This window comes from Microtus pennsylvanicus, chromosome 8 (assembly GCF_037038515.1).
Source record: "Microtus pennsylvanicus isolate mMicPen1 chromosome 8, mMicPen1.hap1, whole genome shotgun sequence".
NCBI lineage: Eukaryota > Metazoa > Chordata > Mammalia > Rodentia > Cricetidae > Microtus > Microtus pennsylvanicus.
The window spans coordinates 79,494,224-79,507,586 of NC_134586.1; the positions used below are offsets into that span (position 1 = coordinate 79,494,224).

At 42.8% G+C, this 13,363-nt stretch overlaps 1 protein-coding gene across 1 annotated transcript in view; it reads right to left on the reverse strand.

Moving 5' to 3' along the window:
- Positions 1–305: 305 nt before the first annotated feature.
- Positions 306–13,363, reverse strand: part of Qrfpr (pyroglutamylated RFamide peptide receptor) — a 57,113-nt gene continuing 44,055 nt past the window's right edge. Inside the window, exons 4-6 of the mRNA XM_075982069.1 lie at positions 4,638–4,873; positions 3,234–3,331; positions 306–2,532 (exon numbers count right to left, since the gene is read on the reverse strand). Of these exons, the coding sequence (XP_075838184.1) occupies positions 2,177–2,532; positions 3,234–3,331; positions 4,638–4,873 (690 nt within the window). The 3' untranslated portion in view covers positions 306–2,176. The remainder of the gene's footprint in view (positions 2,533–3,233; positions 3,332–4,637; positions 4,874–13,363) is intronic.

Sequence of the window (13,363 nt, forward strand, 5' to 3'; positions counted from 1 at the left end):
AATAAGCCAATTAATAAGTGGAGTTAATGGTTGAATAGATGATTGTTGAGGAAGGAAATCAGATACTGGCCAGTGTACATATTAAAAAGCACTTGGTATTCTGAGGCATCAGACACTTTCATAGGATGGCAATAATTTTAAATATTCACTATTTCCTAGTACCTAAGTTTGTTAGGCTCTGGTCTGCTCTGGGAATTTTTTAATGTTTAATAATTGAGAAGCTAATACCTGATAACTTAACATATTTTCCACTGTCATATTTAGAATAGAAATTGTACAGATATGGCGAAGTAAAGGCAACCAAAGGCAGTGTTTCAAATTCATGTTAGTATTTGCTGTTTCTAACAGGATAGCTAGGCATACAGGCAGACAGTTCACAATATGACCCAAACAATCCATTACCAAACACATAAACCAGCCTCCCTCTCTTTTGATGTGCTAATTTCCCTGTCATATTGCATTTCCCCTCCCCAATATCACACATTATTTTATCTTCATATGTTCCGTGCATGCTTTTACATGACAAACTGGCAGTCTACCAAGCAGATTGTAGCCTCAGTTTTTGGTTCTCAGGTCTTAAAGCTTAAACCACAAAGTAGCCTCAGTGATCCTGGCATTTTTGTTAGCAGCTGAGAGGACTCAAGGCTGGAAACTGGAGGAAGAAGAAACATGTTGGCTACAGGGCTACGACCTGGCTTTGAAAGTTTTAGATATTGGAAGGGAAATGGTCCTATGCTCTGATGGTGGGTGGCCTCTGAGTCTGTGACATGGGGGAGTTAGAAGACCAACAAGAGAAGGTTTGAGGGAAGAAACCAGAGTAGATGAATCTATTGAGTATCCCAGCCCACCTCTTGGGGGCAGCCATGGAGCAGCAAGATTTTACAGGCACTATTCAGTTATACCTATTACACTTATATAAGGGCAGGTTGTTCATCCCACTAGTGAGAATAAATGGCTGAAAAATACAAATATTTGTATTTTAAGTCACTTGGTGTGTGTGTGTGTGTCCTGTCCATACATGCGGTCCCTCAAGGTATTCTTCTGAGTAGAGAAACCAAATGTATTTATGAGGGACAAGTTGGACAGGGTCAAGACAAGACTCCCAACAGGAAGAGAGGGGAAGCTGGGGACATGAGCAGAACAGTGCTTCAGAAGAAAAGACTGCTTTGTTCGTCAAAACAATTTTCTAATTGTGTCTCCTCCAGTTTCCATAGAGACTTTATGGAATAGAGCATGCATCAACTGCAGTTTACACCAGAACAAATGAAGACTGCAAAATTGGTAAGAGACTTGTCAGTCACCACAGAAATGGTCACTCGGGGCTCTAAGAAACTCCACCCCCATGTACAATATTGCTAAGCTACTTAATGCTTGGCTGCTTCTCCATCTTCTTAGACTTACTGGCTTTGGTAAGGGCTTCATTTGCAAAAGAATTAGAATAACCTCAACAGTCATGTGTGATGCTCAACTACTAAATTAACATTCTAGGAGGAAGATGCATTTCTAATGTTTTCATTCAGTTTAGCAATACATAGAAAGTCATATCACATTGACCACATAGACAAAAATTACTAGCAAGAACATTGCTTTTTATACAAGATTTTTAAAGCTCCACTTTAGGGCAGAAGAGATGGTTGCTCTTCCAGAGAACCCAGGTTTCATTCACAGGATCCATGTAGCAAAAGCTCACAACCTTCTGTAACTCCTTTTCCAGGAAATCCAATGCCCTATTCTGGCCTCTGTGGGCACCCAGGTATGCATATGGTGCACAGACATAAACATAGATAAACCAGTCATAAATGCAAAATAAAAACAAAAAACCTCACCTAGGAATCACAAGAATGACTCAATAATTTTTCAAAATTGTAGTTCATATGTATTTTCCACAGAAAAATATTTTGTCACAGTCATTAGTAAGTATGGTTGTTATTAATTTGGCTTCTTGAGACAGGATCTCTTGCAGGCCAAGTTACCCTAAAACTCATTATGCAGCTGAGGACTACTTTAAATTCCTGATTCTGCTGCCTTCACCTTTCAAGAGCTTGACAGCATTTCTAATATAAAAGCTCTCAACATTTTCTCAACGTAATCTTCTTTCAATTACAGTATGACGGGTACTGAAGACGCCATTAAAATTAATGTCTACATCTACAGCAGAGTTCTCAGAAATTCAGAACTAAAGAGGACAAGAAGCAACTTGTGATGTTTTCTTCTTCTTTGGCTGTTCACACCACTTGACATTGACGTTGGTGTCCTCAAATACTTCTCCCTTGATCTCTATGGGATTCTCTCCGTCAGCTAACTTTGCTCTCCTCTGCATAGCCATAGCTCCTGAACTTCCATGCCTCCGTGCTAGAGAGGAGGTTTCTTTTACTATGCAATAGCAAACTGCCGACACAAAATTTTTTTTGAAGTTTTCATTCATAAGCGCATAGACAATGGGATTACAAATGGAATTGAAAAATCCAATTATTTGCACTATGGCAAAAATCATCTTGATTGTGACTTCATCATATTCCTTTTCAAAATTACCTGAAATAAAACAATAATTTAGAATGCTTGATCAAGAAATAACAATAAATTTTTGCCATAAGTATTTATAAAGATTTGTTCTTGTGCAAGTGGTTAAGGATATGAAACATTCTCATGATGACTTTGAAAATGGTATCTAGTACCTGGATCAAAGCCTCTTTGGAATATGCACTCAACATCCATTGCCTGGTGCCTGGCATATATGTAGGATTCATAGACTTGCAATTCAATAACACCAAGCCTCACATAAACACAGTTACCCTTCGCATGTTTTTTTGCACTCCAGGAACACAATTGTGTTAGGTACCAGTGAACAAATGAAGGAAAACTGCAAGTAGGCATTGGATTGGACTCCTAGCTTCATTAAATTCACAAAGTGCAAGCCAAGGTTCTACACAGAGAATGTTCTTAAGGTGTTTCTCCATGCTAAACAGCATAGGGAGAGGAGGGGCAACATAGGAGAAGCTTGAAAAGCTTTTCTTTATCTTTTGTAACAAATAATGACTTAATCCTAGTTGTGCATCACCTGTGTGATGATTTGGTATTCTTTAATACACAAAGGCAATGTTTAGTATTTGACATTTGATTAGCCTAATGAACAGCAGTCAATGAAAAATCAATGATTTAATGCATGCTCTAGTAGGAAATGAACTATAAACTCTCTAGAAAAGGGAAAACAAAGAAGAGTGACAGGCACTCACTGTATTCAATCATCATGTGAAAGACATGGAAAGGTGCCCAACACACAGCAAAGAGAGCCACCACTGTCACCATCATGATCACAGCTCGCTTCTTCCTCCTAGACCCACAAAGAAACATTGCATTGGTTGGATTGGCCTTAGCAAATGCGTCAATGTGCTATCAAATGCATTACTGTTTGAACCTACTTCATGTAACCACACTTTTTCAAGTGTTGGTGAACTTCCTGAGGCTGATCGTGGGCAGATTATCTGCTTCTCCTCATCTCTACAGTCTCTGTACCTCACACACCCCTGTGATAAGTGCTCAGTCTGGAACTCAGCTAGACTGCAGACATACGGCTTTCATTTCCCCAATAAGCCAGTGGACAGAGGCAGAAACTGGGGAAAGGGGAAATTTAATTCACAATAGGGTGACTAATAAATGATATCCTCTGGGTTTAAAGTTTAGGAGTGTCTCTTCAGGGATGTGGATTCCATTCACTCAGCATGTGTTTAAAGCAGTGTACCTCTGATAGATAAATATCAGTACTTATGAAAGCCTCAAGGATAGAACTAAACTTTATAATATGATCAACCAGAAATTCAAGCTGATTTTCTTCTTTCCCCCAAATTAGATTTACATCTCCACAGGTTTACACATGTGCCTGGTGCTTTCTATTTCAAAAATCCAGACTTACGGTCTGTCATTTCAGTTTGACAACCCTTACTTCTGGGGAAGTGGTACCACTAGATCTGGGGGTGCTCAGCTGTCCTCTGGGGACGTGGTACCCATAGGTCTGGGTGTGCTCAGCTGTCCTTGGGCTTCATCGAGCACTCAGAGGAAAGTTCCCTTAACTGGTCACTAGAGGTCACTACATACTTGAAGAATTCATGCAATCCTGTCAAGTCACTAATCTAGGCAAAATTCTGCTTGTTTGCTTAACAGTCGTTCCACATAGATTATTATGTCATGGGAATGAGAAATACAGCAGTGACGTTTGTCTTGAAATTGATGCTAATAAATAAAATGAGATATCACTGCCTTTGAGTTAAAATACAAAGTCTCAATCATAATCATTTATAATAAGTTGCATTCTGGGGTTTCAAAGGATTTTCACATCATCTCAGTAGTTTAACATTCTTCTCAAGTGGGAAGAGCTAAGGGTAGATGCAAACATATGCCCTTGTACTTGTGCAGAACTCAGGGTCCTCTGAAGCAACGATTTCTGCATATTTCTAATACTGTTGGCAGAGGGGGAGCACAGTGGATCTTGACACCACCCCATAGCATCACGGTTTCAAGTGAGCCCATGCTCTCAAACTGAGTTATCAATAATGCTCAGACTGAATTACCCAGGCAACTGTCCCTTCAAGCACCACTAATAAAACAAACTTTAACACTGGCGAATACTTTCATAAACAGACCTGGCTATTTTGAACATTTCTCTTCCGTGAAGAGTTTGGAGCGCTGAGCTGTCCCCTACTCTTTTCTTGATCCAAAGCTCATAACCGATTTTACCATAGAGGACGAGCAGCAGCAAGAGAGGCAGCAGGAAGAGGGTGACGAGGATGAAGGTGGTGTAGATTTTCTGGTGCGTGGGGCTGCTCCACTCCTCCAAGCAGCAGATGTGTTCTTTTTCATATAGGAAGTCATATTTAACCTTTACAGTGAGAACAAGTCAGTTACAAAATGCAATAAGTGGCATCCAAAGAGCAGAATGCAGCCAAGTGTCACCCACTGTGACCTCTCAGAGACCTCCCACATGGTTACTGATGAAGTTTTTAGAATTTGAATCAGCCTTTACAGTTATTTTATTGCAACTGTAGGCTTTCCCTTGATTACTAAGGCTTTGATTTTGTACTTTGTGATTTTAGATGGAATGCAGGACTATGTCTACAATGGTCACTTTTTAAAAAACCTGTCTCAAAAAAATAAAATAAAATAAAGAAAGAAACTGTCTCAACTTCCGTTTCACTGACCACAAGTTTTCAGTTAGCTGAGAGAGTGCACATGGGAAAATACTGTGTATCATATGCTAGTCAGATTAATATTAATTAAACTGTTTCATTTGCTTTCTCAGGTTCTGATGAAAGAGTTTGACAAGCATCAATCTTTTTCAAAGCAGAAGGAACATGGCTATGTTTTTACCATTATTATCCGGTTCATGTAAGATTGTAAAGGCAGCTAGTAGTTTTCAAAAGCTGAAATGAACAAGATACTGGGTTTAAACTATTGTCACACTATAGGTATTTTGATTGTATTTGTTTAACAATTAATTTGCTGTTCTGAGTCCAGTGGCCTCACCTTCCAAGTCCTAAATTCACTGTTTGCAGCCATGATAGATAGTATTAAATGCTAAAAGGCTCCTTTCAGATACAAAGTGAACATTTAAAATATATGCCAAGTATTATCATTGGGATAGGCATGCAAAGGAGCGACCTTATCAAATCTCGGTCACTGTGGAGTTCCCGATGACATATTTATAGTCCTAGCGAGTCTCATCACCAATTTTCAGCATCAATTAAAAGGTTAAGATCATTTGAGTTGTGGTTCAGATTTTATTGATGAGTACAACTATGAATGATAACACTTAATGGAAACAGATATGAAAATGAAATTATTTCTGACTCCATGTGGGCAGAGCCCACAAGGGTCAGTGATCATAGCGGTCATGTACTTAAACACCCTGAAAGCTCAGTGGTAAACTGTGATGGGTTCATGCAATGCCAGAGATAAACAAAGGATCCCAAATACATCCGAATATAGATTCATGGAAACCAGTTTTACATTCACTTTGTGATTTTTTTTATAGCTATAAGGAACAAACTGAGAGTCTTGCACACATGCAAGATAAGTGAACTACTGCTATAGAAATGAATACTTTGCATTGGTGTGGGTCTTGGTTTATTGATACAAATTTAAGGTCAATTTTGTTATATGTATATTTCTGCTGTTGATTAAGGTTTTGTGTTTGTGCAGCTCATTTGAAAATGTAATATATAATTAAGGAATACAGGTTAATAGATAGTCATCTATAATAGTCAAGCTTGTAGTCGTGTTAGTTATGTTTTCTAGATGTACAGAGATGAGATATATTTCAGATAGATAGGTATCCTTCAAACCTTTCAAAGACTTACAGAATATGGTATTTAAATGTTTTAAGGACTTAGGACTTTTCATAACAATGAGACTCATCTACTTCTAGCAGCACCATTCTACTTCAAGAGGATGATGGTCATCAAAGAAGCTCTCTTATAGAGTTTGTTAGCTATTTGGGTAAGAAACTACTCTTGCCTGCAATGCTTGATGGTATGTTGTATGAACTGGACACATAGGACCCACAGAAAAATGACTGCTGAACTTGCCTAAAAGTGAGACAATCCTTCAGGGTTTCTGCTACATGAAAGAGTCTGCCAGACATTCTGCAGGTCACAGAAGGAAGTAACTGGCAAACTGCCAATATAGGTGGAAATGTCTTTGAATTTTTCTTCTTTATGGAAAAATCTGCCAGATACTATGGGTCTGTAAGCTGAAGATGGGTTTGCCAATATTACAGAAGAACTTTGGGTGACTGTCCAGGTAGCAAAATGTCTCTGTCAATTCTAGAGTTTTGGAAATTGCTTACAATGCACTTCATATTTACTTAGGGACTATTATATCTTTCTGGAGTCTTTGATGAAGTTGGAGAATAGTTATAATAATAGTATTTTTTAGTTATGATAAAAGATAAAGTAAATATAAATATTATTACTGTAATTCCTGCTTGATAACTATTTTGTTGTATGTAATTTTGCTATATTAAAGTTAAAACCTTTTTTTTATTTAGACAAAAAAGGGGAGGTGATGTGGGATTCCTCTCTGTATGCTATGAATACCATTGGTGAAAAAAGAAGCTGCTTTGGCAGAATTGAGTAAGACGGGAATGCAAGATTGTAAAGGGCCCATAGGTTGAATTACCTTGTTGACAACTCTTAGATCTGTCACCATTATCCATTCCCAAGAGAATGTTGAGCACCAAAGACACTCTACTTGGAGCTTGTTTTCTTCTTGGCAAAACTGGCCTTTGGGCAAAGGACTGTCCATTTCTCAACCACTGATAAAATGCATGGTATCCAGAAAGGACAAGCAGGATACAAGAAAAATAGACTGCCAAACTTTGCCAAGACAGGGTAAGATGGTTCTGAACAATTTTCTGCCTCTGAAACTAATCAGTCATTTACTCTAAGGCTTAGACAATGTTGGTTGCTCCAATGTTGCAAATGAGACTTGGGGTGATTACCCAGGTAGTCAACTGTCTCTTTCATTTATTGCACATTTTAGAAGTTGCTTGATTGCACTTTCTATTTACTCAAGTAATATTATTTCCCTTCTAAGGTCTTTGATAAGGCTGAAGACTAGATAGTTGTAGTTACTTTTCTCTCATGATTTGGCCAAGCCATTTTTAATATAAGACTTAGGCTCCTTAGGATAGGATAATTACTGAAACATTTAGCATATGTTTCTTGCTTAATATTGTTTATGCTAATTTTTATACTTGATATTTGTTCTAATTGTATATAATTTTGTATTAGGCTTAGAATTCTCTTATTTATACAAAAGGGGAGGTGCTGTGGGAACTCCTTCAGTCAATAGCCTTTAAGATAGCAGCTGACTTGGGTGTTTACTCTCATACTATAAATGCAGCCATAAAGCTTGCTCTCTCTCTCTCTCTCTCTCTCTCTCTCTCTCTCTCTCTCTCTCTGGATTTGGTTTCTATTCTCCATTCATGCAGAGGACTGTGATCTGTGAGTCTACCCCTGAATAAAGAATCCTTTATTATACTCAATTCTGAGCTAAGGTGATATTATTTTACAGTGTCCATCTTCATCCTACCACTAAGCTGCACCCCTACTCTGACTTTGCTATTTCCAGGCACATATTTCTCTAATTTTTCAGGTTCATGATTGTGGCTGGGGTTGAGATCCATCTATATTTTCACTTCCATCACAACCTACTCCAACTCAAGATGGCCAGGTCCCCCATCCAAGCCAAACTTTGCTGTTGAGCACAACTCAAAAGACTCATGTCACTAAAGCCACCCTCATCCAGGAAACATAAATCCACTGGGCAAGCATTCTGCAATTCCCTGTCCCCTGTCCTGAGTAAACTTTTAATCAAGGTACCCCAAGAATTAGGGAGACACAGTATTCTGATGAGGTCTGGGGTCCTGCGAATTTACATTTTTAGTCACTGGGGAGAAATAAGGACAGTTTATATAGAATCCTTCCATTTCCATCCCTAAAGACTATGAGTCAACTCAACCATGAGAGAGCCCAGAGAAAACAACAAGATCATGAAAGGCTGGCTTTGATGTTGTCTATCATTTGGGAACATGCTCTAGTTCTTACACTCAATTGCAGTCTTTCTAATGGAGTTTCAAAATGAACCTGGGATGCACGTTAGTATATTTATTTCAAAACTGAAACCTGACTTTTTCCTGAAGAAACAAATAGGGTTTGGCTGAGTTTAGCAATGAGTATGGCTTTGCCTATTAGATCTGGAAGATAAATTCTCTACAAGTGAAATGATTTATATATTCAGAATGTTTGATAAGACATTTTTATTAAAATGGTAAATCTGTTTGATTTCTGCGGGCAGGAAATGAGCTCCAGAATTGAGAACTAGATTTTGTCATTTATATTTCATGTTGCTGGAGGTATGGGGTGGCACCAGCAGAAGGAGACAGCCATAGCGGCTATAGGGATGAGTAATGGGTTGGAGAATAGAGGCACAGCTAGAACTTCACAGGTGTTATCAGAAATCCCAGACAGAAGGAATCAGTCCTGGGCAGCACCCATGTCAGTACCCATACATCTGCTCAGTTTTCGCTCCTTTCTTTACTGTACTGAGAGAGGTGCCAAATGTGTAGAAAGAAGCCTAAAAGCATTTTAAGTTAAGGGGAAGACAAATTTTAAATAACTCCAATTTTAGTATGTGTGCTGCCAGAGTATGTGTGACTGGGACACTGACCTTTGTGTCTTATAGCAGAGAAGATACCATTGTTCTGACTGACAGAAGCCACAGGAGTTTAATTACCTGAGTGAATTTAATTGTAAGAGTTTTAGGGTCTGCACAAAGTTTCATCCATATTTTATTTTGAAATTCTCAGGGGATATTTTCCCAGGTGGCAATGGAAAAAAAGCCACTTCCTGCTTTCATAGAGGCCAGCTCACTCAGTGGATCAGTTACACAAAGAATACCGAGACACTTCTTATTTTGTTTATCCTTGCAGTGTTAATATTACGATGCATACTTGCTGGACGAGCCCTCTAACACTGCAACAGCCCCCTCGTCCTTGAGCTACTTTCTCCAATGTACTTTCATATCAGGTCTCATTTGGAATCCTAGGTAAAGAATGTGGTATATACTGGAAGGATTCAGATTTGCATGTCTGTATTTAAGGATACAAAGGAACATACTGTTTTATAAATTGTATTCCAGGCTGTGTGATGAATGCCCTATTGTCTTTAAAGACAAAGACCTGTGTTACACTACCAGTCATGCTAATGTACACCTCAGGAGACAGGCTAAGCTGCCCGGAACCACTATTCTAACCTGTTCTTTCACTGTAAATTCCTTCACATGATGGAAGAATCTCACAAAAGGTGTGGGAAAAGACTAAAGCGTGAGAAAATCAAGACCTGGACATGATTCTAATTCATATTTCCATTTGCTAGTGGCTAGGACAACAGGAAAATCAGCTACCAAGAGGACAATCTGTTACAGCTTTGGTTGACTTAAAATTAAAAAAAAAAAAGTCAGCCAGGCATTGATGTTGCACACCTTTAATCACAACACTCTGGAGGCAGAGGGAGGTGGATCTCTGCATGGTCTACAGAGTGAGTCCCAGGACTTCCAGGGCTACACAGAAAAACTTTGTCTCATAAAATAATAACAATAATAACAAAAACAACAGCAACAACATCAATGACAATGACAATGTCGAAACAGTCATTGAAATCTCATGTAACAGGACTGGGATATTAGAAAAAACATATTAAGCTAAGAAAATGGGAAGAAGGTCATTTTGGAACTTGCTTTTTGTAATTTTAACTTTAAATATTAGTGGTGGGCCGGAACACCGGGCGGCGGAACGCAACGCGGCCGGAACACCGGGCGGCGGAACGCAACGCGGCCGGAACACCGGGCGGCGGAGCGCGGCCGGAACACCGGGCGGCGGAGCGCGGCCGGAACACCGGGCGGCGGAGCGCGGCCGGAACACCGGGCGGCGGAGCGCGGCCGGAACACCGGGCGGCGGAGCGCGGCCGGAACACCGGGCGGCGGAGCGCGGCCGGAACACCGGGCGGCGGAGCGCGGCCGGAACACCGGGCGGCGGAGCGCGGCCGGAACACCGGGCGGCGGAGCGCGGCCGGAACACCGGGCGGCGGAGCGCGGCCGGAACACCGGGCGGCGGAGCGCGGCCGGAACACCGGGCGGCGGAGCGCGGCCGGAACACCGGGCGGCGGAGCGCGGCCGGAACACCGGGCGGCGGAGCGCGGCCGGAACACCGGGCGGCGGAGCGCGGCCGGAACACCGGGCGGCGGAGCGCGGCCGGAACACCGGGCGGCGGAGCGCGGCCGGAACACCGGGCGGCGGAGCGCGGCCGGAACACCGGGCGGCGGAGCGCGGCCGGAACACCGGGCGGCGGAGCGCGGCCGGAACACCGGGCGGCGGAGCGCGGCCGGAACACCGGGCGGCGGAGCGCGGCCGGAACACCGGGCGGCGGAGCGCGGCCGGAACACCGGGCGGCGGAGCGCGGCCGGAACACCGGGCGGCGGAGCGCGGCCGGAACACCGGGCGGCGGAGCGCGGCCGGAACACCGGGCGGCGGAGCGCGGCCGGAACACCGGGCGGCGGAGCGCGGCCGGAACACCGGGCGGCGGAGCGCGGCCGGAACACCGGGCGGCGGAGCGCGGCCGGAACACCGGGCGGCGGAGCGCGGCCGGAACACCGGGCGGCGGAGCGCGGCCGGAACACCGGGCGGCGGAGCGCGGCCGGAACACCGGGCGGCGGAGCGCGGCCGGAACACCGGGCGGCGGAGCGCGGCCGGAACACCGGGCGGCGGAGCGCGGCCGGAACACCGGGCGGCGGAGCGCGGCCGGAACACCGGGCGGCGGAGCGCGGCCGGAACACCGGGCGGCGGAGCGCGGCCGGAACACCGGGCGGCGGAGCGCGGCCGGAACACCGGGCGGCGGAGCGCGGCCGGAGGACGCCCAGCACAGCCGGCGGGGACCCACTGGGACCAGAGCGGCAGCAGAGGACACAGGCTGCTGGCAGCAGGAACCGTCCCAGCAGCAGAAGCAGGCTGCAGGGACCGCGCGCAACACCAAGAACAGATCGCCCCACTACAATTAAACCAAAGAGGTAGGCCTTCGGTTGGGGAGGTCCCTGGCAAAGGAGGAGCCGGGTCCTATTCCTGAAGACCTTTCTGAGGGGTGAGAGGGATCTTGGCCCCCGGCAGGAACCAGGAAACAGAGCAAGGGCATTTTGTAAGAGGAGCCCCTGGCCAGCAGGGGAACCTGAACCAGTTTTAAAAGACCCCTTAGATAGCATCGATAGGAGGAGATGGGCAGGCGCCAAGGAAAGAATTCACCCAATAATCTGAAAAACAACATGAAAACACCAGAACCCAACGATCTTACAACAGAAGGTCTCCAACACCATAACACAGAAGAAGTGGAAAAAATTGACTTTATGAAAGCTGTAGAGTCCCTTAAACAACATGTGAAAAATGCCCTTATAGAAATGGATGAGAAGTATAACCAAAAATTTGAAGAAATGAGTAAATACGTACATAATACCCTGGGAAACCAAGAAAGAACGATCAAACAGGTAATGGAAACAGTTCAAGAATTGAAAACTGAAATGGAAGCAAGGAAGAAAACACAAACTGAGGACCAGCTGGATATGGAAAATCTAGGTGAACGAGCAGAGCCTACAGAAACAAGCATAATCAATAGAATACAAGAAATAGAAGAAAGAATCTCAGATTCTGAGGACAACATAGAGAAAATAAACGCTCTGATCAAAGAAAACTGCAAAGCCAACAAATTCTCATCACAAAACATTCAGGAAATATGGGACACAATAAAAAGACCAAATCTAAGAATAATAGGAATAGAAGAAGGAGAAGAGTCACAGCTCAAAGGCCCAGAAAATATTTTGAACAAAATTATGGAAGAAAACTTTCCCAACATAAAGAAAGATATTCCTTTGAATATTCAAGAAGCATATAGAACACCAAACAGACTGGATCAAAGGAAAACATCCCCTCGCCATATAATAATCAAAACACAAAATATACAGGTTAAAGAAAGAATACTAAGAGCTGCAAAGGAAAAAGGCCAAGTAACTTATAAAGGTAAACCGATCAGACTTACACCTGATTTCTCTATGGAAACAATGAAAGCCAGAAGGTCCTGGATAGAAGTACTGCAGAAGCTAAGAGACCATGGATGCAAGCCCAGACTACTATACCCAGCCAAGCTTTCGTTCACTATAAATGGAGAAATCAAGACATTCCAGGATAAAAACAAATTTAAACAATACGTAGCCACGAATCCAGCCCTACAGAAAGTAATAGAAGGAAAATCGCAACCCAAGGAATCCAACATTGCCAACACTGCTTACAATAACTCAGGCATCTAGTGACCCTTCACTAGCACAACTCAAAGAAGGGAGACACACAAATTCTACTTCCAAAAACAATAAGAATATCTGGCGTAAACAACCACTGGTCATTAATATCACTTAATATTAATGGTCTCAATTCACCTATAAAAAGGCACAGGCTAAGAGATTGGATACGAAAACAGGATCCAACATTCTGCTGTTTGCAAGAAACACATCTCAACCACAAAGACAGGCATCTACTCAGAGTAAAGGGCTGGGAAAAGATCTTTCAAGCAAATGGTCCTAAGAAAAAAGCAGGTGTGGCCATATTAATTTCTAACAAAACTGACTTCAAACTAAAATCAATCCGAAGAGATCGAGATGGACACTTTATACTCATAACAGGAACAATTTGTCAGGATGAAGTCTCAATCCTGAATATTTACGCCCCTAATATAAAAGCACCCACGTATGTAAAAGAAATATTACTAAAACTCAAG